This window comes from Brassica rapa, chromosome A03 (assembly GCF_000309985.2).
Source record: "Brassica rapa cultivar Chiifu-401-42 chromosome A03, CAAS_Brap_v3.01, whole genome shotgun sequence".
NCBI classification, from domain to species: domain Eukaryota; kingdom Viridiplantae; phylum Streptophyta; class Magnoliopsida; order Brassicales; family Brassicaceae; genus Brassica; species Brassica rapa.
Window position 1 is genome coordinate 3,535,163 of NC_024797.2, and position 23,482 is coordinate 3,558,644.

The 23,482-nt window shown below is 36.3% G+C and overlaps 13 protein-coding genes, 2 non-coding genes and 1 pseudogene across 19 annotated transcripts; 8 read left to right on the plus strand and 8 right to left on the minus strand.

Annotated features, from left to right (window-relative positions):
• Positions 1-195: 195 nt before the first annotated feature.
• On the minus strand, positions 196-1,018 carry LOC103856275 (auxin-responsive protein SAUR19). The gene has a single exon (XM_009133376.3). It carries the CDS (start codon positions 622-624, stop codon positions 346-348), a length of 279 nt encoding a protein of 92 aa, XP_009131624.1. The 5' UTR covers positions 625-1,018; the 3' UTR covers positions 196-345.
• Positions 1,019-1,282: 264 nt separating this feature from the next.
• Positions 1,283-1,920, plus strand: LOC103856276 (auxin-responsive protein SAUR21). Its single transcript, XM_009133377.3, has one exon. It carries the CDS (start codon positions 1,448-1,450, stop codon positions 1,730-1,732), a length of 285 nt encoding a protein of 94 aa, XP_009131625.1. The 5' UTR covers positions 1,283-1,447; the 3' UTR covers positions 1,733-1,920.
• A 274-nt stretch (positions 1,921-2,194) lies between these two features.
• Positions 2,195-2,266, minus strand: TRNAW-CCA. The gene has a single exon. It is a non-coding gene; the product is annotated as a tRNA-Trp (tRNA).
• A 60-nt stretch (positions 2,267-2,326) lies between these two features.
• Positions 2,327-3,022, minus strand: LOC103856277 (auxin-responsive protein SAUR21). The gene has a single exon (XM_009133379.3). The coding sequence runs from the start codon at positions 2,776-2,778 to the stop codon at positions 2,500-2,502; it is 279 nt and encodes a 92-aa protein (XP_009131627.1). The 5' UTR covers positions 2,779-3,022; the 3' UTR covers positions 2,327-2,499.
• A 355-nt stretch (positions 3,023-3,377) lies between these two features.
• On the plus strand, positions 3,378-6,441 carry LOC103856281 (auxin-responsive protein SAUR21). 2 transcript variants are annotated; one of them, XM_009133382.3, is made up of 2 exons: positions 3,378-3,447; positions 5,969-6,441. In XM_009133382.3, exon 2 carries the CDS (start codon positions 5,984-5,986, stop codon positions 6,260-6,262), a length of 279 nt encoding a protein of 92 aa, XP_009131630.2. In that variant the 5' UTR covers positions 3,378-3,447; positions 5,969-5,983; the 3' UTR covers positions 6,263-6,441. The 2 variants fall into 2 exon arrangements, with proteins under 2 accessions (XP_009131630.2, XP_033143059.1); XM_033287168.1 differs by lacking the exon at positions 3,378-3,447 and adding an exon at positions 5,666-5,841.
• Positions 3,394-3,938, plus strand: LOC103856278 (auxin-responsive protein SAUR21). Its single transcript, XM_009133380.3, has one exon. It carries the CDS (start codon positions 3,457-3,459, stop codon positions 3,748-3,750), a length of 294 nt encoding a protein of 97 aa, XP_009131628.1. The 5' UTR covers positions 3,394-3,456; the 3' UTR covers positions 3,751-3,938.
• On the minus strand, positions 4,564-5,373 carry LOC103856279 (auxin-responsive protein SAUR24). 3 transcript variants are annotated; one of them, XM_033287167.1, is made up of 2 exons: positions 5,290-5,373; positions 4,564-5,155 (listed from the first exon to the last, which is right to left on the minus strand). In XM_033287167.1, exon 2 carries the CDS (start codon positions 5,121-5,123, stop codon positions 4,833-4,835), a length of 291 nt encoding a protein of 96 aa, XP_033143058.1. In that variant the 5' UTR covers positions 5,124-5,155; positions 5,290-5,373; the 3' UTR covers positions 4,564-4,832. The 3 variants fall into 3 exon arrangements, with proteins under 3 accessions (XP_033143058.1, XP_018513010.1, XP_009131629.1); XM_018657494.2 differs by having other exon boundaries at positions 4,564-5,208; positions 5,290-5,368; XM_009133381.3 differs by having other exon boundaries at positions 4,564-5,213; positions 5,290-5,359.
• Positions 6,442-6,795: 354 nt separating the features above from the next.
• On the minus strand, positions 6,796-7,373 carry LOC103856282 (auxin-responsive protein SAUR21-like). The gene has a single exon (XM_009133383.3). It carries the CDS (start codon positions 7,321-7,323, stop codon positions 7,045-7,047), a length of 279 nt encoding a protein of 92 aa, XP_009131631.1. The 5' UTR covers positions 7,324-7,373; the 3' UTR covers positions 6,796-7,044.
• An 834-nt stretch (positions 7,374-8,207) lies between these two features.
• On the plus strand, positions 8,208-10,071 carry LOC103856283 (annotated as a pseudogene).
• A 425-nt stretch (positions 10,072-10,496) lies between these two features.
• Positions 10,497-11,198, plus strand: LOC103856290 (auxin-responsive protein SAUR21). The gene has a single exon (XM_009133393.3). It carries the CDS (start codon positions 10,763-10,765, stop codon positions 11,024-11,026), a length of 264 nt encoding a protein of 87 aa, XP_009131641.1. The 5' UTR covers positions 10,497-10,762; the 3' UTR covers positions 11,027-11,198.
• A 44-nt stretch (positions 11,199-11,242) lies between these two features.
• TRNAW-CCA lies at positions 11,243-11,314 on the plus strand. The gene has a single exon. It is a non-coding gene; the product is annotated as a tRNA-Trp (tRNA).
• Positions 11,315-11,891: 577 nt separating this feature from the next.
• Positions 11,892-13,598, minus strand: LOC103856289 (eukaryotic translation initiation factor NCBP). The gene is made up of 6 exons (XM_009133392.3): positions 13,329-13,598; positions 12,989-13,084; positions 12,781-12,885; positions 12,627-12,704; positions 12,366-12,485; positions 11,892-12,290 (listed from the first exon to the last, which is right to left on the minus strand). The coding sequence occupies exons 1-6, from the start codon at positions 13,452-13,454 to the stop codon at positions 12,159-12,161; spliced, it is 657 nt and encodes a 218-aa protein (XP_009131640.1). The 5' UTR covers positions 13,455-13,598; the 3' UTR covers positions 11,892-12,158.
• Positions 13,599-13,743: 145 nt separating this feature from the next.
• LOC103856288 (5'-adenylylsulfate reductase-like 7) lies at positions 13,744-16,038 on the plus strand. Of its 2 annotated transcripts, none has more exons than XM_009133390.3 (4): positions 13,744-14,158; positions 15,032-15,216; positions 15,295-15,419; positions 15,505-16,038. In XM_009133390.3, exons 1-4 carry the CDS (start codon positions 13,982-13,984, stop codon positions 15,882-15,884), a joined length of 867 nt encoding a protein of 288 aa, XP_009131638.1. In that variant the 5' UTR covers positions 13,744-13,981; the 3' UTR covers positions 15,885-16,038. The 2 variants fall into 2 exon arrangements, with proteins under 2 accessions (XP_009131638.1, XP_009131639.1); XM_009133391.3 differs by having other exon boundaries at positions 15,307-15,419.
• A 1,175-nt stretch (positions 16,039-17,213) lies between these two features.
• LOC103856287 lies at positions 17,214-19,213 on the plus strand. Its single transcript, XM_009133389.3, has 2 exons — positions 17,214-18,162; positions 18,872-19,213. Exons 1-2 carry the CDS (start codon positions 17,491-17,493, stop codon positions 18,986-18,988), a joined length of 789 nt encoding a protein of 262 aa, XP_009131637.1. The 5' UTR covers positions 17,214-17,490; the 3' UTR covers positions 18,989-19,213.
• Positions 19,214-19,522: 309 nt separating this feature from the next.
• LOC117132546 lies at positions 19,523-20,178 on the minus strand. The gene is made up of 2 exons (XM_033287169.1): positions 19,879-20,178; positions 19,523-19,799 (listed from the first exon to the last, which is right to left on the minus strand). Exons 1-2 carry the CDS (start codon positions 20,032-20,034, stop codon positions 19,707-19,709), a joined length of 249 nt encoding a protein of 82 aa, XP_033143060.1. The 5' UTR covers positions 20,035-20,178; the 3' UTR covers positions 19,523-19,706.
• A 308-nt stretch (positions 20,179-20,486) lies between these two features.
• LOC103856286 lies at positions 20,487-21,613 on the minus strand. The gene is made up of 2 exons (XM_033287170.1): positions 20,620-21,613; positions 20,487-20,529 (listed from the first exon to the last, which is right to left on the minus strand). The coding sequence occupies exons 1-2, from the start codon at positions 20,772-20,774 to the stop codon at positions 20,487-20,489; spliced, it is 198 nt and encodes a 65-aa protein (XP_033143061.1). The 5' UTR covers positions 20,775-21,613.
• Positions 21,614-23,482: the final 1,869 nt, after the last annotated feature.

Consider the following 23,482-nt stretch of genomic DNA (forward strand, 5'->3'; position numbering starts at 1 on the left):
ATAAGGGATGAACTAAAACCCTGGCAGATCTAATCTGCGAAGTTTCTCAAGTACATCAATGTAGTCCTCACTACTCATGAGGGGTGAACAAAACCCAGCCAGAACTGTTGGACCTTAAACCCTCTCACTGTTAGAATTTATGAGTATGCCTTTTAAAATTAGATTGTCTTTTATTAATATTATTGTAAAAAAAAATTTATACTTTTGATGTAGAAGTTCTTTTAAATTCATTATAAAATTAAATTTATATTAACATGAATCATGTTGTATGTTGTGTACATAGCATAAAATTGCTATCCTCTATCTACAAGGAACAAAATCTATCTCTAACTCGAAGAATAATCATCACTGAAGCCGAGAAGTCACGTTGATGAAAGTATCTTCAGGACAAGGGATTGTTAAGCCACCCATTGGATGAGCGAACCCAAATTCTTCTTCAGATTTGCTCAGAAGAGCTTGAAACGAAGGTTGGCTCAAGTATGAGATTGGCACCACAAATCTCTTCTTCTGGCTCTCTCCTACATACACCGCAAGAAACCCTTTTGGTGCCGATGAGGTCGCCCTTTTGCTTGTTGTGGCTCCAAGAATCTTCTTGGCACCCAATAGATTTCTTACGAAAGCCATTTCTTGTTTCTCTTTTTTTATGAAAGTCTGAATCCTTTTGAAGCCTTTGAAGATGTATGAAAAAGATTCAAGTTACTGGAATAATGCTTGTGTGTTGGTTGATGATATGGAAAGAATCGGTAATGTTATGTGTATATATAGAAAGATCAATGAATAACTTTGAACTTCTCTGAAACTTGTGGTCTTGAAGAAGTGGACAAACTAGATCAGAGTTTCACATGGTTTTGTCTTTACAGCCTGGAAACTAATTGAGTGTGGGACTAGAAAATAAAAATGAAATGCGATTCACAAGGGCTTGTTTTCTCAATGTTTGTTTAGATAAGACATATGCTATTGTCAATAATAAAGACCAGTATGTTTCTGTTCTTCATGTTCTGTGGTGATCATATTTTCACATCTCTGCGGTCTAAATATATTTTAATTAATGAGAATTTAAAGTGAGGACATGAAGTTTCTCAACAGCAGAACAACAAGTCTCTGTCACAGGTTAAGTTGTTCTTTGATTACATCCACAAATATGATCACATTTATACGTAAAAGATTGAATACTTAATTTCTTCTGTTCATTTATTATACAGACATGAGAAAACAAAGAGTTAAAGCACGTTAGCTTTCATTACTTGTCTTCTATCATATCTAAAAAACAGAACCATGTGATTAGAGTACATGTCCCATTCTTTCAATGGTTCTAGTGCGGTTTAAAGTCTTTCATCAATCTATATATACATCTTAAGGCAGAGAACCAACTCTTCAATACAAACCTTCAATCTAAGCAACTATCCATTTCTTAGAAGCTTCAAATTTCAATTTAAAGACACAAGAAATGTCTTTGTTTAGAGGTCTCTTGAGTGCAAAGAGGATTATTGGCCTCTCTGTAGCGGCTACAAGCAAAAGCACAGTTTCAGCGCCAAAGGGGTTTCTTGCGGTGTACGTTGGAGAGAGACAGAAGAAAAGATTTATAGTTCCAGTCTCATACTTGAGCCAGCCTTCTTTTCAAGCTCTCCTCAGTAAATCTGAGGAAGAATTTGGATATGACCATCCAATGGGTGGACTAACGATTCCTTGTCCTGAAGATACCTTCATCAACGTGACTTCTATGCTTCAATGATGATGTTCCAGAAGAAGAAAATACTGACATTAGTCAGAGCTAGAATCATTCAATGTACATATGTTAACTGTTTTCCTTATTCAATGTGAATATGACCATTTGAAAAATGAAGTTCTTTGATTTATTCTCGTTGATGATATGAATCGTTGGAGATATCATATTATAATAATAGTTTTGTGAATGAAGTATGAATCCATCTTTTAAAATAAAACAGGAACACATGACAACAGAGTTTCTTAATGTTTTGTTTTCCAAGATAAATGCATGTGAAACCAAAATAAAAAACAATGAAAGCTAACAAGCCTCTTCTTCAAACAGAGAACAATTCACGGACGATTTCAAACCGGATCTAAGAGTTTCGGTTAAGTGAAATTAGATTACCAAACCAAGAGAGTTTCCAAGTATAAAGCAAAAGACAAAACCGGAGGTAAAAAAAAAAATTCCGGATAATGTTCGGGAGTTTGAACCCGACGTGAATCGAACACGCAACCTTCTGATCTGGAGTCAGACGCGCTACCATTGCGCCACGGATCCGGATGTTATAGAATCTGACTTGTATAGTTATCACATGATTTGTTATAAGTTCTTCAAATGTATTATGATCGTTCCAAAATGTATTCACATGATAGTGCCTATTGCATAAAAATGGCACTCACTTTCTAAACTTTAGAACAAATATTTGAAGAAGAGAGAGAAAAAGGTCATCTATTTACAATGAATGTCGATTTCTATAACTCCCATAACAAAACTTGATAGTCAAGTAATCATCACTGGAACCGAGAAGTCACATTGACAAATGTATCTTCCGGACAAGGAATCGTTAGTCCACCCATTGGATGATCAAACCCAAACTCTTCTTCAGATTTACCGAGTAGAGCTTGAAAGGAAGGTTGGCTCAGGTATGAGATTGGCACTACATATCTCTTCTTCTGACTCTCTCCTACGTACACCGCAAGAAACCCTTTTGGTGTCGCAGAGGTTTCCCCTTTGCTTGTTACCGCTCTAAGAATCTTCTTTGCACCCAGTAGACTTCTCATCAAAGCCATCTCTTTCTTTAAAGTTTGAAATTCTTTTTGAGGCTCGTGAAGATTTATGAAAAGATTAAAGTAATTGGATATATTGCTTGGTTCTTGTTAATGATAGAAATAATAGGTTATGTGTATAGTATATATAGAAAGATCAATGAATGAGTTTGAACCCTCTTTGAAAATTGTTGTCTACAATTGTGTGGGACAGGCTAGAACAAAGCACCACATGGTTCTGTCTTCACCGTCTCAAAAAGATGCATTAATGCAATTTGTCTACTTGGATAATCGCCATAGTCAATTCACAAGGGCTTGGTTTCCAAATGTCTGTAATCCTATTTTTAAATATAATCAAAGAACAACTTGAATGGTGACACAGACTTGTTGTTCTGTTGTTGAGAAACTTCAGGTCCCCACTATTAGTTCTTATTAAATCCATTAAGACTACGTAAATGAGAGAATAAGACATATAATCAACCATAGAACATGAAGGACAGAACCATGTGATCTGCTCTAGTCTGTCCCACGATCCAAGACCACAAGTTTCAATGAGAGATTTTAACTCACTCATCGATCTATCTATATATGTACACATTAGCCATTCTTTCTATCATCAACCTAAAGCAAGCAATCCAATAACTTTAGTATTTTCATACATCTTCCAAAACATCAAAAGAAATCAAACTTTCAGTTTAAAAGATGGCCTTGGTGAGAAGTCTATTGGGTGCAAAGAAGATTCTTGGCCGCTCTGTAACAGCAGCTTCTACGAGTAAAAGAACAACCTCGGCGGCACCAAAAGGGTTTCTTGCTGTGTACGTAGGAGAGAGCCAGAAGAAGAGATATGTGGTGCCAATCTCATACCTGAGCCAGCCTTCGTTTCAAGCCCTACTAAGTAAATCTGAAGAAGAGTTTGGGTTTGATCATCCAATGGGCGGCTTAACAATCCCTTGTTCTGAAGATATATTCATCACAGTGACGTCTCGGTTCCAATGATGATTATCCAAACATATTGTTAGTCTAGTTAGATATAGACTTTCCCTGTAGATAGATGAGATTTTTTTAACCTCTTTATTGTTTAAAGAGTTATTCTATAATCTTTTGAAAGTGAATGTTATAGACACGATAATGATTCATGTTAATACATTTTGGAGCAACCATTCAACAAGAAAGTGCGACACCTATCTGATTCTTGTTTTTTTCTTCTTCTCGTCTTCTTATTTGATCATTACTTTTGGTGTGCCTCTGCATACTACTGTAATGACATGTGTTTTGATATTTATGAATATGAAGAAAAACTCACTAGAGAATCATTACAGAGAATGAAGAACATGTTGCATGTCCTACAGTCAATCCAGATTTAACACATCTGAATTACACAACCATCTGAAACACACAATCATGTGAAACTCTGTTCTCTGTACTCAGTATAACGTATCTTGGCTCCAACATAATGTTATTGTTATAAAACAGACCTAACCAGTCTTTGTAAATAGATATACACCTTTTTCTTTTACTTCTTCAGAGAGTTTGTTGCAGCGTGTGTAAAGAGTTAACCGAATGATTATTATCTTATTTATAGCTTTTGTCATTTGATCCAATGAATCCAAAATCACTGAGCTGTTCAAACCATCTGTCTTAAGGGAGGTTATCCTCTGCAGGTCAGCGACCTCGGGGTAATTTGATTGTGTAGTGAGATCACTGGGATGGTAATCTTCATATTAAAAGATAATTTGTCATAAGAGAAGAATCTTAATGAAGAAAACATCCTCCCCGTATAATGGTTTGTGTCTATCAGAAACAAAAACATGTATGGGTCTCATAACATTCACGTGCTACAAATATAGATACATAGACAATTGTGAATGCAAGAATGATGACAAATTTCTCAGAAAACTTTTTGCAATTTGTGTAAATGAAACCATGGTCTTTACATAGAAATATGGCATAAAACATTTTGAGTTACGTAACCTCTTGAAACAACTCTCTTTGACAAAGAAAGAGGAAAGGGTTAACATATATACATTGAATGATTCTATCTCTAACTAATGTCAGTGTTCTCTTCTTGTGGAACATCATCACTGAAGCGGAGAAGTCACGTTGATAAAGGTGTCTTCAGGACAAGGGATGGTTAATCCACCCATTGGATGATCATATCCAAACTCTTCCTCAGATTTACTTAGAAGAGCTTGAAAAGAAGGCTGATTCAAGAACGATACTGGCACAAGATATCTCTTCTTCTGGACTTGGTCTTCACCAACGTACACTGCAAGAAACCCCTTTGGCGCTGAAACTGTCCTTTTGCTTGAAGCCCCTACAGAGAGGCCAATGATTCTCTTTGCACTCAAGAGACCTCTGAACAAAGCCATTTCTTGTGTCTTTAAATTGAAATTTGAAGCTTCTGAGAAACAAATAGATGCTCAGATTCAAGGTTTGTATTGAAGAGTTGGTTCACTGCCCTAAGATGTATATATAGATTGTTAAAAGACTTTGAAACCACCTTAGAACCATTGAAAGAATGAGACATACGCATACCTCTATTCACATGGTTCTGTTTTCTAAGATATGATGATAGAAGACAAGAAACGAAAGCTAGCGAGCATTATCTCTTTTGTTTTCTCATGTCTGTATAATAAAAGAAGAGAAGACATGAGTTATTCAATCTTGTACGTATAACTTGTCATGTGTGATACATATCTGTGGATATAATCAAAGAACAACTTAAACTGTGACAGAGACTTGTTGTTCTGCTGTTGAGAAACTTCATGTCCCCACTTTAAATTCTCATTAACTAAATCTATTTAGACCACAAAGATGAGGGAATATGATCACCACAGAACATGAAGAACAGAAACTTGCTGGTCTTTATTATTGACAAAACAAATGTCTTATCTAAACAAACATTGAGAAAACAAGCCCTTGTGTATTACATATGGAGTTTGTTTTAGTTTATTGTCCTACATTCAATTAATAATCTTATCACCACAAACTGCATTGACCTATAACTTTTTCAAGTTGGTTCAGACAATACCATGTGAAACTCTGCTCTAGTTTGTCCCATTGTTCAAGACCACAAGTTTGAGAGAGGTTCGAATTCATTCATTGATCTTTCTATATATACACATAACATTACCGATTCTTTCAAAATCATCAACCAGCAAACAAGCAATATATCCAATAACTTGAATCTTTTCATACATCTTCGAAGCTTCAGACAAAGAAACTAGAAATGGCTTTCGTGAGAAATCTATTGGGTGCCAAGAAGATTCTTGGAGCCGCAACAAGCAAAAGGGCGACCTCAGCGGCACCAAAGGGGTTTCTTGCGGTGTACGTAGGAGAGAGCCAGAAGAAGAGATATGTGGTGCCAATCTCATACTTGAGCCAGCCTTCTTTTCAAGCTCTTCTGAGCAAATCTGAAGAAGAGTTTGGGTTCAATCATCCAATGGGTGGCTTAACGATCCCTTGTCCGGAAGATATCTTCATCAACGTAACGTCTAGGCTCCAATGATGATGATCAAACATATTGTTCTTCTAGTTAGAGATATACTTTGTTCCTTGTAAATAGAGGATAGTTTGTTTTTTTCCTCTCTTTCTTCCCGGAAGAGTTCTAAAATTTGAAAGTGGAATACAATTTTTTATGCTATAAACACAGCATAATTCATGTTAAAGTAATTCATTTTTGATCAATCATTGAAAAAGAAAAATCTCATTACAACTTAAAGATAACCCAAGTTAAAATCATGCTCCAGTTCACATTTCCAAGGGAATGTGTGGATCCTCAACTTTCAATAATCAGTCCTTAAAACATGTTTTACCATCAGTCTTACCGCTCACGTAACTGTGAAAAAATGATTTAATATATCAAATCTCAAAGACCGGAATGTTTCTTGTTCTCTTGAAATGGTAAGGTGATAGACACTTGTATTTTCGTTACTTCGACGAACTGACTTAAACAGTGAATATCTGTTCACAATCAATCAGCCAATTCTTGAATAATATATGAAAAGAGCAACATGGTAAACCTGTTAGTGTAGACAAACATGTTTCAACTCATTTCATTGATTCACACTCGAGCAATCCAAGTTTTCAAGATGAATTATATTTTTAAAAACCTTTCTTCAATTAGCATAGAACACTTTTACAACAGAAATTTCATTTACTTTGAGCTTTGTAACCTCTTGAACAACTCTTTTTCTCAGGAAGAACGAGGGAAAAGGTTGACCTATTTACATTGAATAATTTATCTCTAACTCAGGAGTAGACAACGTTAAATCTCTCTATCTCCTCGGATCATCTTCCCTTTAGCCCAGAAGTCACGTTGATGAACGTATCTTCAGGACAAGGAATGGTTAAGCCACCCATTGGATGATCAAACCCAAACTCTTCTTCAGACTTACTGAGCAGAGCTTGAAACGAAGGCTGGCTCAAATATGAGACAGGAACTATATATCTCTTCTTCTGGACCTGGTCCTCGCCAACATACACCGCAAGAAACCCTTTTGGTGTAGTGGCCATCACAGAGCGGCTTAAGATCTTCTTTGCAGCCAAGAGTCCTCTCATTAAAGCCATTTCTAGTCTTTGAAAATTTTAATTGAAGATGTGTTGAGGATAAGAAGTTAAGTTCTGAGAGTCAAGCTTTTGCACTACTTGGTGATGTGAAGAATTGGTTCTGTTTCTGGATGTATAAATAGATCAATGAAAGAGTTGAAACCACCCTGGAATTAATGAAACTGTGGTCTAATACTACGAGCGTGGGACATGCAAGAACAGAGTTTCACATGGTTTTGTTTTCAAGATATGACAATCAATGAAAGCTATTCAAAACATTATATGTATTTCACAAGGGTTTGTTTCCTCAGTGTCTTCATAATTTATAAAACTGAGATATTGCAGTCTTCTCTCTCGTCTATAATAAACCGTTAGCAGGTTTTGTTTCTTAATGATGTAGTGGTAGTGTGGGACCTTCAGTAGCGTACCAAGAGAACAAGAAGGACACAATAATTTTCAAAGGACATGATCCCATGGAGTGAAACTTTAAATTGATTGAAAGGTAAGCGAGACTAACCTGTAAGGCTGTCACATTCATGTGAATATCTTTGCCAAAACCTAGACAAACAATCCCATCCAGTGAAGAAACCTTAGCTGATCTCACCTCGCATATCCAAAACACACATCTCACTCTATAGATTTAGTTTCTTTCTTGTCACCATTGTGGTACATATAAAGCTCTACCCACTATAGACTAGTGTAACATTTCTCTTTGCATTTTTTAGCCAGTTGTTAAGCTCCTAATGTGCAATGAGCATATGTCTAAAAGATGAGATAGTGACGGTGTGTGTCACATGAACTGTCTTTAATTCTAAAGAACGCCGATCTGTTCATCGGACGGTCATGATCGAAACAAGAGAGAGAAGGCACGTGGAGTATATATACAAAGTCAAATAAAAATGCTTCCTTTACGCTCTCTCTCCACTCTCTCTCTCTCTCGCTAACGAACGCCATGGACGAGACCCAAATCGCCTCCCTCCTCAAATCATCCGACCTCTTCCCAATCCCTCAAAGCCTCAAACTTTCCTACGGAACAGCCGGCTTCCGCGGCGACGCAACGCTCCTAGCCTCCACCGTCTACAGAGTCGGCATCCTCTCATCTCTCCGCTCCCTCAAGCTCGCACCCTCCACCATCGGGCTCATGATCACAGCCTCCCAAAACAAAGTCTCCGACAACGGCGTCAAAGTCTCCGACCCATCCGGCGGAATGCTCTCCCAGGAATGGGAGCCCTTCGCGGATCAGATCGCCAACGCTTCTTCTCCTCAAAAGCTCGTAGCTTTGATCAGAGAGTTCGTCGAAAGAGAAGAGATTTCAATCGGAGACGGTAAAGGAGAGGTGTGGTTGGCGAGAGATACTAGACCTAGCGGTGAAGCCCTCCTCCGAGCTGCTGAGATCGGAGTCTCCTCTGTTTCGGGATGCGTCGCGGTTGACTACTCCTCAGCTGCATTGGATGGTTAGAGCTAAGAACAAAGGTCTCAACGCAACGGAGAAGGCTTACTTCGAGAGTCTAACGACGTCGTTTAAGTGTTTGATTGATTTGATCCCTTTTAACAAGAGTAGTAGTAGCAAGTTGGTTTTAGACGGTGCTAATGGTGTGGGAGGGGAGAAGATGGAAGTTTTAAAAGGGTATTTACGTAATTTAGATATCGAGATTCGTAACACGGGGAGAGATGGTGGTGTGCTTAACGAAATCGTAGGTGCTGACTTCGTTCAGAAGGAAAAGGTTGTGCCTTTAGGGTTTGGGGTTAACGACGTTGGCCTGAGGTGTGTTAGCTTCGACGGTGATGCTGATAGGTTAGTTTACTTTTACGTTTCTTCTGGTGAGAAGAAGATTGAGTTGCTAGACGGTGATAAGATTCTCTCTTTGTTTGCTCTCTTCGTCAAAGAGCAGCTAAACGTTCTTGATGATGGGTGTTGTCGTCTTGGTGTTGTGCAGACGGCTTACGCAAACGGTGCGTCGACGGATTACTTAAAAGGTTTGGGGTTAGAGGTTGTTTTCGCGAAGACTGGTGTGAAGCGTTTACATAAGAAGGCGGCGGAGTTTGATGTTGGGATCTACTTCGAAGCTAATGGTCATGGGACTATACTCTTCTCGGAAGATTATGTTTCGTTGTTAGTTGACAAGCGGAAGGGTCTGAGTGAAGGGTCTGATGAGTACAATGCGGTTTCTAGGCTAGTGGCGGTGAGTAAGCTGATTAACCAAGCGGTTGGTGATGCTATAAGTGGGTTGTTATTGGTTGAAGTGGTGCTGCGACATATGGGGTGGTCGGTGCAGAAGTGGCATGAGCTGTATAAGGATCTTCCTAGCAGACAGGTTAAGGTTGAAGTTCCGGATAGAACAGCGGTTGTGACCACGAGGGAAGAGACCGAGGCGCTGAGACCTTTGGGGATACAGGATGCTATTAATGGTGAGATTAGGAAGTACAAGCGTGGCAGAGCTTTCATAAGGCCATCAGGTACAGAAGATGTTGTGAGAGTATATGCAGAGGCGTCGACACAAGAGGATGCTGATTCTTTGGCTGATTCTGTGGCTCAGCTTGTCAAAAGCTTCCTTGGTTCAAGCTAAAGCTTCATTTGAGTTCTGTTACTTGAGAGTTACTTTTTGTTTCTCTTGTAGCTCTTCTTTGTTTCCAATAAAGTTATGAAACTGGAATGTATCTTCTTCTCCTGGAATAGTACAAGTGAGAGATTGTTGTTAAGGACTCAGTACCCACGTACTTATAGTAAGATCATAACAATGGTGTACTTGAAAAAAGTTTATGCCTTAATCTCTAGCTTAAGAAGGGAACTTAGCACATGCCTTTGTCCTCCTGTCTTATCTCTCAGCAACTTTGTCGCCGACTGTGACTTCACACGAACCAAAACACTGACCCCTCTAGTGGAAGATTAATCTTTGTTGAATTACAACTATAATGTGTGATCATATCTGTGTATATAATCAAAGAACAACTTGACCTGTGAGAGAGACTTGTTGTTCAGTTGTTGAGAAACTTCAAGTCCCCACTTTGAGTTATTATTAATTAAAATACATTTAGACCACAGAGATGAGAGAATGTGATCACCATAGAACATGAAAAACATAAACTTGCGTGTCTTTATTATTGACAATAGCATATGTATTATCTAAACAAACAGTGAGAAAACAAGACCTTGTGAATCGCATATGGAGTTTGTTTTTAGTTTATTGTCCTACACTCATCAAATCAAGTTGCATTAAACTAAACTTTTCCAAATGCTTAAGACAGAACCATGTGCAACTCTGTTCTACTATGTCCCACGTTTCAAAGACCACAAGTTTTAAAGATTTTTCAAGAGAGGCTGCAACTCATTCACTGATATATATACACATTACCCATTCTATAATTCATCAACCAACAACAAGCAACACAAAAACTTGAAATATTTTCATACATCTCTTCAAAAGCTTTTAAAAATATTTCAGACAAAAAAACTATAGAAATGGCTTTGGTGAGAAGTCTCTTCAGTGCAAAAAAGATTTTTAGCAGAGCAACCTCGGCAGCGCCAAAAGGGTTTCTTGCGGTGTACGTAGGAGAAAGCCAGAAGAAGAGATATGTGGTGCCAATCTCATACCTGAGCCAGCCTTCGTTTCAAGCCCTACTAAGTAAATCTGAAGAAGAGTTTGGGTTCAATCATCCAATGGGCGGTTTAACGATACCTTGTCCTGAAGATACTTTCATCAATGTGACTTCTCAGCTTCAATGATGATTGTCTACCATTTTTGTTCTTTGAATTAGAAGTAGGCTTATTCATTGTATATATATGAATCTTTTCCGATAATGTTGAGTTCCTTTGTCATTTAATCGATACGATCATGGCAATACATGTTGTATCAATCTTTGAAAACGTAATACCACAGCACTGAACCGTAACTATAGTTTAATCTTGTCTAATAAATATAAGTGTGGCTTTAAAGCATCCGGATCCGTGGCGCAATGGTAGCGCGTCTGACTCCAGATCAGAAGGTTGCGTGTTCGATTCACGTCGGGTTCAAACTCCCGAACAATTATCCGGATATCTTTTTTTGTCTTTCGCTTTTGCTGCGTTTAATCCATTCCACTCATTTGGTTCGGTAATCTAATTTGTCTTAACTGAGGGTTTTACTTCCGGTTCGAATCTATTTTTGGCTCTTAACCAATAAACATTTCAATTTAATCCAATCAACATTACATCAATTACTAAAATAAAGAACCGATGGAAGGAAGCTCATGGGAAAGGTAATCTAAGAGCGGTGGCTCCTTTTTTAATATCTAAAGAGATTTGTATGCTCCAATGTCACTCACTATGTACAAAGTAAGCAGTAGAAGTTTAAAGGTCAAATCTCAATAGTAACCATTGTATCTAGTTTTCATTTAGTTGTCTCGTCAGGTATCCACCACCACCGTTCTTAGGTTCATGCTGTGCTCTATTGATGATGATATGAAACAAGAATCATGATCTCTTGGCGTTGTTAACGTGCAGAAGGACACTAGCTTCGCAAATCAACAGGAAAGTAGGCGAACGAGTTCTAAATTCTAATATATACATATTGAAACTGTATATTGACTTACTGTTGGAGACGCAAGTCATAAAAATGTAAAACCAGTATGTGAGCTCAAGTTTTATTTGAATCATTATAGTTTCAAACAACACTGCAAAGTGCAAACCATTTGAAGGTCACAACAATATCTAGAAACAAGAAAACGATATGATTACACACAAGTAGAGAGGATTTTCAATGCTGAGATCGTAAGCCATTGATACTACCGGAAACGGGGGTTCAGTCCATACGTCTTCCCAGGTTGCAAGAGAGCTACCCAAATCTTTCTCCACATCACGTGTCAGACTTTGAACCTATCTATCCTCTCATCCATGTGTTCCTGTAAGAGGAGTTGTCGCGAAGAGAAGCATCGTGTGGCTTGTATTCCATAACATATGAATGAGGTAGCTTCAAGTGCCGCTTGATTGAGTCTCTCAAACCCATCACCGCCTGTTCACGGAAGAGATTGCACTGTCTAATTACCAGCCAAAAGAGAGATCTTATAGTGGATAGTAGTTTTCTCACCTGATGATCAGAAGCATTGCGATTCCACACACTAATAATGTCCTCGTTGAAGCGGACACTCAGTACTGCCCCACAGATATTGTCAGCATCATCAAGCTGGTCGCCTACCAACGCAAGAAGCTGAAGAAAAACAAATAAATCGAACAGGGGCATACAGAAACATGAAAGTGGACAACTTAGGGAAAAACATTTACAAAAAGGTTCCTTTTGAATGATGTCAATGCTCAATAGAAGTGCCAACCACAAGAAAAACAAACTAACCAGATCCTCCCAGAAGCGAGCAGAGACAACTTTGGAGAAACGTATGATCCACTTTCCTCCATTGCAGTTGGCAGAATCCTGATGGAGATGAACTTATCTTAGGACATGCAACTTTTGATGTGTATTCCTATAACATATGGAAACACATACGTACCTCCCACAAGGGGCGAATGCCATCTTTAAAGAAATGAAGATCTGTAGGACTAGGCAAGAGAGAAGAACGAGCAAGGTGACAGTAGCATGCCCAAAACCCTTCAACCTAAGTAACCAAAATTTATATCTCAGTAAATCAACAAGATAAGAATGCAAAACAGTTTCAAGAATGTTACTTTCATTAGAAATGTTTTCGAGCTGCTGCTTACCGTGCTGAAATCAACAATCTTCTTAATGTTATCCTCGTAAGAAGTCTGGCTCCTGACCCCTGGTGTTCGCCGGGTGTACCAAATCGCAAACTTGTACTGCAAAAAAGTTTCCAAAATGAAAACAAAATGTATACTTTAACTTAAGCAGACTCAAAAAAGTTAGCAAAGATCTCATATTCTCTAAAATCACTATCGAATCATCTATTGCAAAAACCTAAATTTCACAAAAAAAACCTCAAGAAATATAGATTCAGAATAGGAAACTTCGATGCAGCAAAGTTTCAGCTAGGATCAGATTCAAATTTAGAATCAAATGGATGTAAAGAATTAGAGGACGAACCCGTAGAGGGTGAAGACCAGCTTTGAGGTCGCGAGAGTAGCGTTCATCGGAAAAAGAGTCTGACTTTATGTTCTCCATGTTTCCAGATTCTCTCATCTCCTCGTCCCTACGCTCCGCAATCTCCATTTTTTGCTCGATTTTAGTAACTTCAGGCGTTCGGCTTCAAAGCCCTAAATATCTCTAACCAAGGAGGAGGAAGAAGACAGAGCGTGTAAGAGGAAGAACCTTTTGACTCTACTTCTCTGGTCAAAAGTATTACTAATGGGCCTATTAAGTATAACTAATGGGCCTTAATTGGGTTTCGTTGAATAATATGTCAACGTAATTGACTTTGGCGGGTCCGATCTGTTATTTCCGCAACCAAAGAAACAAACAAGTGGCAGGCAATAAAAACTTTACGACATTCTCCCCGGATCTGAGACTTCCCCTTTTAGATATTTTCAGACAAGTTTTTTTATCTCCTGTTCTTCTTTTTTCAATTTTTTTTTGTTCTTCTTGCCGTCGTTGTAACCTTTGTTTCTCTGTATCATTTGCTTCAGCATTTGTGCTCTTGTCCTTAATCGGTGACCCTAATCAAAGCTTAGCGATTTAGGAAATTCGATCTCTCTCTTTTGCCCTAGATTTAGATTTTCTTTCTTCTTGGTCATAAGTTAATGAATTTCCGGGTCTCCATGCTCCTCCTCCTCCTCTGTGTGATAGCTGGGACATGCTTACCTTCCCGGTTGGCTTCCTCCGTTGACGTTTGCGATCATCATGATGAACTCGAGGTGTTCCGATGCGGAATCGAGAGAAAGTGTCCTCTTTTTCTCTATCCCAGACCTCCTTTAGAGGTACGTTATCATTTTCTACTTTAATGTTCCAGATATTTGTTTGATAGAGGATAGATATGTTTGATGAGTGTCGGGCTTGTTGCGTTTCTGTCTTAAGAGTTTGATTATGTGCTTCGAGTAGAATAAGCTGCTGCTGCGTAGACTTACCATCTCTTGAAGCTCAGATTATAACTCTTGGACTAGTGTGATATGCAATGATTCAACTTTTGCTTGCTTTGTCATGTCTCTGACAACACGTCTCTTTTTCAAAAAAAAAAAATTTGTTGTAGCTTTAATTTAAGAGAAACTGTAGGTTCATACAAGTTCACACTATTCTTAAGAAAAACGGTATAGGCCTTGTAGATTAGCTTCACTCATGCTTAACCTTTGCCCCACTTTTAACTCGAGGTCTCTGATTGTCTTTTTCACTTTTCAAATTTTTATGAGCTATTATTCATAAGAGAGGAGATCTTTTAGTGGTCTACCTGCAGTTAAATTGCCCTTAGAAAAATAAATTGTTAGCTGGAGTAGAATAATCAACTTAAGTCGTTGGATTGTTCAGGAGGGACAAGTCTAAATAACTATTATGTCTTTTTGACTTATCATGATCACACTGTCTTGTTTCTTTAATATTTAGGATCTCTTTTTTCTCAAGACCGCAATATACTTAAATGTTCAATGCATTCCCTTATTTGTGGAGCAACGAGTTACCAACAGAATTCAAACATGTCCTTTGCACAATATTAGGTTCAAAGTCTTAACTTTTAAATGAACCAAATGTGACATAGCGAAATTAATAAACGTGTGTGTTCTTATCCATATGGGTATGGACTTGGATGTGGGCTTGATTTTGTATCTTAAAAAGTATCTAAATTTATGTTTCTGGTAACGCAGGTGGATGGAGACTTGCTAGACAGACTCGTGGATGTACATAACCATGGAAATGCTTATACTTCCATACTATTTTATTCCCCTCGGTGCCCGTTCTCAAGTTTAGTACGCCCAAAGTTTGAAGCTCTGAGTTCAATGTTTCCCCACATAGGACACCTGGTTGTTGAGCAATCTCAGGCTTTACCATCGTACGAACCAACTTCTGCTATAGAGTATTATTTTTGGCATCTTCTTAGGTCCTTGTTAACTGATCTCACTATTGGCAGGGTCTTTTCTAGGTATGGTATCCATAGCTTGCCTTCAATCCTGATGGTGAACCAAACACTGAAGATGCGATACATTGGTCCAAAGGATCTTGCATCCCTAATTCAGTTTTACCAACATACAACAGGTAAGACCTGAAGGCATGGACAAAACAATCAGTTCAAGTTCTGCTGTAGTAAGCTCATTTTCGTTGTATCTCTCTGGCTTTACAGGTCTTAAACCCGTTCAGTATGTGGATGAAGCTGAACCTAACTTGATCAAATGGCTACACAACGGTTCATCTATCAGAGAGATAGCAGAAAGAGATCCATATTTGGTACTTGCACTGATGTTTCTGTCTTTGAAACTGGCAATTTTGATCTTCCCCATCATGGGAGCGCGCTTGAAAACGTTATGGGCAGCTCATGTTCCGCATCTGAGCTTGGGAATACTCGGTGAGACTAGCCTGCTCTTTGGCCGTGCGCTGCACATGATCGATGTGAGGAGGCTGTGGATTAAACAGAGGCTTACCAAAACAAGGGACTTCCAAGAAAGAGCAAAGAATGCACTTGCATCTGTCTCGCTAGGGAAATCTACTTCACATTCAGCTTAAAAGGGTACTACTGATGAGCTTAGTTTAATTACTTTTCTTTTTGTGGACATGTTTTTTTTTTCAACTTTGGAGTTCTTGTCTCTGTATGTAAATCATGTTTTGCTTATTTGTGAATATTAATCTTCCGTTCTTGAATATTCTTGTTCTCGTTCCACTTCGTTTTCCTTACACATTTTTTCTATATGGATTGATATATCAACGGTCTGGTTTAATTGGTGCTAGAGGTTGACACTTGGGTCGGTATTATATGTGAAAGAAACCTGTCGACTTGTGGATCACTCTGGTTCACATGTTGAAGTTTTGTTTCCATGTCGTTTTTTGCGTATGTGTGTAGAGAGTTGAATCGTTCTCTTAAGATCTTTTCCACTTGGGAATCTTTTTCAGTCAACAATATGCAATTCTGAATCTATTTTCTATAATAGTTTTATGATGGCTTGCGATTTAGCTTTAACTAAAGGTTAAAGTTAATTTCAGCTTTAAACTGATTTATTTTAAAGCCCAAAATCAAGGGAAGTAACCTCCTGATTCTCCCATGTTTATAAAGTAGGCAACAGAAGACAAAAGCAGAACAATAAGGTGAAGCAAAATAAAATATAACAAATGGGGTTGGTAAAAAAAACTATGGGAAATTAAGTCAATAACACTAAAAAAAACTATGATTCACTAAAATAACCAAAATTCCACTCTCTCTCCTACTTTCTCTTCCTATCTCTCTCTACTCTCTTTCCCAAAATCTAATTTCCAAAATTTTTTTGCTTATTTGACAAATAAGCCCAAAAAACTAATAGATGTTAGTGTTTGGTAGATTTAAAATTATCTATTTAAATTTTGTATTATAGATATTTCAAAAGTGTAATTCAATGTATTTTTCAGTAATGAAGTTTTTAGTTCACATTTATAGATGTACTGGTTTTGTGAAAGAAGACTTCACCCAAAATTTTCTACCATCTCTTCCTGTAATTGCAAGGAAGCAACCTCCAGTACTGTCCTATTATCCTCTTCTCGCTTGAAAAACAATTTAAATATGTGACTTGTATCACACGTAATCTCTGCTTCCTTTTTCATTGGAAGTGTTAACTACAAAAGTTTGTTAATGTACTTGAAAGTTTTAGAAACTTATTCAAAAATACGAAAGCTTATACTTGAAGTCTCTCGTCTTCTCTAGTCCTCTAGAAACACGTCTCAATCTATAAATTCAAAACTACCATCCAATTTTTATTAGTAGAACTTAGTACTACTGAAAGATTCTTCATGTCTAATTAAAACATGATTTGATCACTGAATATTTTTCTTAAAACCAATGGTTGAGAAGTAATCTCGTCAAAGAAGACAATCGATACTTCTTAACGTGGGTCCAAAAACAGTAACATCTTCTTTTGTCACTTCATGTGTAAATAGATAGCTCTAGAAGACTTTACCTCAGCGCCCAAACCTACAAAAAAACATTTAAGTACATCTACAGTTTCACCTATATTCTTTTAGTCTCTTCTTCTTTACTCTATTAAAGGATCTAGAAACCTCCTTCACAACAAAGAGAGAGTGTGAGAGAGAGGTCTCTCCCAAAACAGATCTTTTTTTACTTGTTTATTTTTCTTACTCGGAAGGGATGGATCTAGAAGATTGGGAACTACTCCCCAAAGATCCCTACAAGGGTCTCGATCATGAAGAGGATCATGAGGCAGCGATGAAGATCATTAGAAATACCGAAAACAACTTCGACATGGAGGATTACTTCATCTGCCCAACACAAGATTCTGTCGGAAAAACAGTCCATCGAAGAGTGGTCCCCACTCAGCTCCTCCATGTTCCCGTAACTTGGGAACCCGTGTCCACCGTGGACGACACAGACCACAAGAAGAACCAGGACTCTGTTCCGTCTCCGAGGATAACCTTCAAAACAGAGAAGGAAAACGAATTTGTCGACATGAAAGTAGACTTACCGGAGAGGTGCACAAGTCCTCTGCCTCTGAACGATGAGAAACACTCTGTCTCGGGAGGAGAGTACCATGATGAGATGGGAACAGAGGTTGAAGAAAGTGGTGGCTTGAGGCGCAAGAAAGAGGTTGATTGGGATGAAAATGAGAACATATGTGGTGAAAGAACGAATCTATGGAAGATGAGTCTTCATGGAATAGGAGCTATATGCTCATTTGGTGTTGCTGCTGCTGCAGCCACCCTCTGTGTCTTCTTCCTTGGACACAACAATAGCATCAAAGGTTGCCGGAACAAGAATAAGAACCAGATCCTCAGGTTTCAGATTTACTCTGATGATAATAAGGTAAATATTTTAATTTTTAATATATGATTCTGAATCCATAGCGTACTGTTAAAGAACCAAGTGCATCTTAGGTTAGTGGTGCTTTTTACCAGATATCATTAGTTTCAATTTCAAATTACATTGAATCTTGTTCCATGAATTCAAATTAGAAAATGGTTTGAGATTTTGATCTTTTGGATATATTAAGACTATTTACCAATGATTATTAGGTTTGGTATGCTTCTTTCATTAGTTAAGTGTTTAAAGGTCAAATTAACTTACACAACTTTACTTTGTTAAACTGGAACCTTTTGATCTGAAAAGTGGTTTGTGTCTTTGATTCGACCAAAGTGATAAGGATGGTTTTGGGCGGTGTTGGCTAATTACGTGTCTAAAGTGAATGAACAATAAATAATTGTAGAGAAGATACTTATTTTCTCTTTACACGTTTTGTGTTTATCTTTTCCTGCGTCAGTGTCACACTAGAATCCGTTTTAGAAAACGTCATTGTTCCTTAGACGTTAGAGATATTTTATTTGAGATCGAGCTGGTATAGATTAATGGGAGATTTATGCATGTAAGAACACTAATCAACCATCTAAATTAGTCAAGGAACAGACTCTTTCTTCTTTTAAATTTCCAAACTCGTTGTGATTGTATGACTGTTTTTGAAGTTAATTTATATGACTGAATTCATACTTTCTAATTATATTATGTTACACTATTGCAGCGAATGAATGAAGTGGTGAAGCATGCAACAAAGCTAAACGAAGCAATCTCTGTGATGAAAGGTCTTCCAGTGGCAAGAGCTCAGATATCTTTTGGAGGATACTATGATGCACTTTGAGATCACAAGCCATATCTGTTTAGAATAATAAAAACATCAGATCCAAAATGTCTAGTGCTGTTTAAATTACCAAACAGGCTCTTATATATACTGTATGAATGTAGGAAATTCAATAAATAATGTTTATAAATTCTACATTGTTTTTCGAATGTAAATTTTGTGAACGATGATGTACACGAGATTATACAATTACTGATTGGTTATAAAATCGACCATGCATTAAAATGTTCCTGATATGATCAAAGTGTATAGTTCCTACGAAGTGACTATTCCTTATAAAAGCTTTTTTCTTCCCTTCCATGACTCAATATCTAAGTGCCTTAATTCTTGGAATGCAGTGTAAACATCAACCGGTGTAACCTTCATGAAGATGCCATGAAGTATCATTTACAGCTGGTCTACATGTGGAGTGTGGTGGTTCTTGTAATCTTGTGGTAGTGGCTATGTGGGTTGGCTCCAATTTAGCTAGGCATGCTCACCCTCCTCTACATGTCAATTTTTATGATCTGATGATTGAATAGTAAAGAGAAGAGATTGGTTGAAAGTTAGTACAAACTTTTGATTAATTTTGTTGCCAGATTTACAAACACAAGTATCAAAATTACAAAAAAATTCAGGGTGAGTATTAGAACAAAACAGAGGGTTACTTTATGAACTCATCTAAACATATAATATGAACCTTCTTCTTTAACTTTCTGCACAAGGAAGACATTTTGAACTAAATCGCTTTCTCGCTCATCAGCTTGAGATTCCTCCAAAGGTATTTGCCGCTGGCCATGTCGACGAACACCCAGAACCCTTTCTCCATCTTCTGCTTAAAATCGAATGAAATAAATTAGAAAAAAACCCAGAAATTTAGAAAACCAGAATTCTCAATGGAAAGCAATTACCTTTTTGAAACAGAGTCCTTGTTTCTCATTCAATTCGACCGGTGAGCCGTCGTCGTCGTCTGAGATGATTTCAGGCGAAGAGCTCACCGTCTTCCACGCGAAATATCCGGCGAGAACCGCAGAGAAGAACACCAATAGGAATCTCAACGGACACATTATTATCAAGAAGGAAAAGGAAAATGGATTTGATCTCAAGGAGTCAAAGAAGAAACGTTGAACAATCTTTAAGGGTTCGTGGAGATTCTGGGAAACGAAAGAGAAAGCCAAAGAAAGGAGAAATTTAAGGAGCTGAGAGATTTACATATGAAAATAATTAAGACGCACATGCTGTATATTGCTTGTTTATTGCAATTTTTATGATCTGATGATTGAATAGTAAAGAGAAGAGATTGGTTGAAAGTTAGTACAAACTTTTGATTAATTTTGTTGCCAGATTTACAAACACAAGTATCAAAATTACAAAAAAATTCAGGGTGAGTATTAGAACAAAACAGAGGGTTACTTTATGAACTCATCTAAACATATAATATGAACCTTCTTCTTTAACTTTCTGCACAAGGAAGACATTTTGAACTAAATCGCTTTCTCGCTCATCAGCTTGAGATTCCTCAAAGGTATTTGCCGCTGGCCATGTCGACGAACACCCAGAACCTTTCTCAATCTTCTGCTTAAAATCGAATGAAATAAATTAGAAAAAAACCCAGAATTTAGAAAACCAGAATTCTCATGGAAAGCAATTACCTTTTTGAAACAGAGTCCTTGTTCTCATTCAATTCGACCGGTGAGCCGTCGTCGTCGTTCTGAGAGATTTCAGGCGAAGAGCTCACCGTCTTCCACGCGAAATATCCGGCGAGAACCGCAGAGAAGAACACCAATAGGAATCTCAACGGACACATTATTATCAAGAAGGAAAAGGAAAATGGATTTGATCAAGGAGTCAAAGAAGAACGTTGAAACAATCTTTAAGGGTTCGTGGAGATTCTGGGAAACGAAAGAGAAGCCAAAGAAAGGAGAAATTTAAGGAGCTGAGAGATTTACATCATGTCTCTCCCTCTCACCGCGTTTCTGAATTTTTCAGCAATAGGGAGGAACATGACTTGGTATTCCGACATATTTAATAAGTCCACATTTTATAAAACAACCCCGATATTTTTTATTATTTAAAATAAGTCCTTAAATTCTATGAAATTATCTTAATATGAAGAAATTTCTGAACTAAATATTCTAATTACCAATTAGAAAGAGTAGTAGATATCAACCAAAAAGGATTTAAACAAAATTTGATAGATTGAACTGAAAAATAGAGGGTGTGTTTGATATAAACATCCAAAAGTAAAGAGGTCTATGTGTAATCGTCACTATTTATGGGGCAAAATAAGTAAATAGATATAAAAGTGGGGAAAGTGAACGAAAAGATATATATAAGAATGGGGAAAAGTCTACAAGGGGATGACTTCAACAACCTCTTGTAAACTATTTGTATCATGTTCATGTATGACTGATATAAGTTTTGTCAACGCGACGCAATTATAGAATTGACAATAGCTCTTCATACAAAGTCTCAAGTCGTTTTCTTGCGCATCTTTGGGATTGTGATTTATTTTAAATAAAACCTATTGATCACCAATAGGTTGTATTTTTAAATAATTTTTTCAAAACCTGCAATTTTAAGAAATTTTCTATTTTTAGAGAAATATTGTAGATTTGGGTTTGTGGTTTAGAAATTAAGATAACAAGAATATTTGTGGATATTTGAGTATTCTTTCAGAATTATTCATCAATAGGTTATATTTTTAAATAATTTTCTCAAAAACTACTATTTTTGGAAAGTTTTCATTTTTTTGAGAAATATTGTAGATTTGGGTTTGTGGTTTAGAAATTAAGATAACAAGAATATTTGTGGATATTTGAGTATTTTTTCAGAATTATTCATCAATAGGTTGTATTTTTAAATAATTTTTCTCAAAACCTGCTATTTTTAGAAAGTTTTCATTTTTAGAGAAATATTATAAATTTGGGTTTGTGGTTTAGAAATTAACATAACAAGAATATTTGTGGATATTTGAGTATTCTTTCAGAATTATTCATCAATAGGTTGTATTTTTAAATAATTTTCTCAAAAACTGCTATTTTTGGAAAGTTTTCATTTTTTAGAGAGATATTGTAGATTTGGGTTTGTGGTTTAGAAATAAACATAACAAGAATATTTGTGGATATTTGAGTATTCTTTCAGAATTATTCATCAATAGGTTGTATTTTTAAATAATTTTCTCAAAAACTGCTATTTTTGGAAAGTTTTCATTTTTTAGAGAAATATTGTTGATTTGGGTTTGTGGTTTAGAAATTAAGATAACAAGAATATTTGTGGATATTTGAGTATTCTTTCAGAATTATTCATCAATAGGTTGTTTTTAAATAATTTTCTCAAAAACTGCTATTTTTGGAAAGTTTTCTTTTTTAGAGAAATATTGTAGATTTGGGTTTGTGGTTTAGAAATTAAGACAACAAGAAGAATATTTGTGGATATTTGAGTATTCTTTCAGAATTATTCATCAATAGGTTGTATTTTTAAATAATTTCTCAAAACTGCTATTTTTAGAAAGTTTTCATTTTTTAGAGAAATATTGTAGATTTGGGTTTGTGGTTTAGAAATTAAGATAACAAGAATATTTATGGATATTTGAGTATTCTTTCAGAATTATTCATCAATAGGTTGTATTTTTAAATAATTTTCTCAAAAACTGCTATTTTTGGAAAGTTTTCAATTTTTAGAGAAATATTGTAGATTTGGGTTTTTGGTTTAGAAATTAAGATAACAAGAATATTTGTGGATATTTGAGTATTCTTTCAGAATTATTCATCAATAGGTTGTATTTTAAAATAATTCTTTTAAAAACTGCTATTTTTCGAAAGTTTTCATTTTTTAGAAAAATATTGTAGATTTGGGTTTGTGGTTTAGAAATAAAGATAACAAGAATATTTGTGGATATTTGAGTATTTTTTTCAGAATTATTCATCAATAGGTTGTATTTTTAAATAATTTTCTCAAAACCTGCAATTTTTAGAAAGTTTTCATTTTTTAGAGAAATATTGTAGATTTGGGTTTCTGGTTTAGAAATTAAGATAACAAGAATATTTGTGGATATTTGAGTATTCTTTCAGAATTTTTCATCAATAGGTTGTCTTTTTAAATAATTTTCTCAAAAACTACTATTTTTGGAAAGTTTTCATTTTTTAGAGAAATATTGTAGATTTGGGTTTGTGGTTTAGAAATTAAGACAACAAGAATATTTGTGGATATTTGAGTATTCTTTCAGAATTATTCATCAATAGGTTGTATTTTTAAATAATTTTCTCAAAACCTGCTATTTTTAGAAAGTTTTCATTTTTTAGAGAAATATTGTAGATTTGGGTTTGTGGTTTAGAAATTAAGATAACAAGAATATTTGTGGATATTTGAGTATTCTTTCAGAATTATTCATCAATAGGTTGTATTTTTAAATAATTTTCTCAAAAACTGCTATTTTTGGAAAGTTTTCATTTTTTAGAGAAATATTGTAGATTTGGGTTTGTGGTTTAGAAATTAAGATAACAAGAATATTTG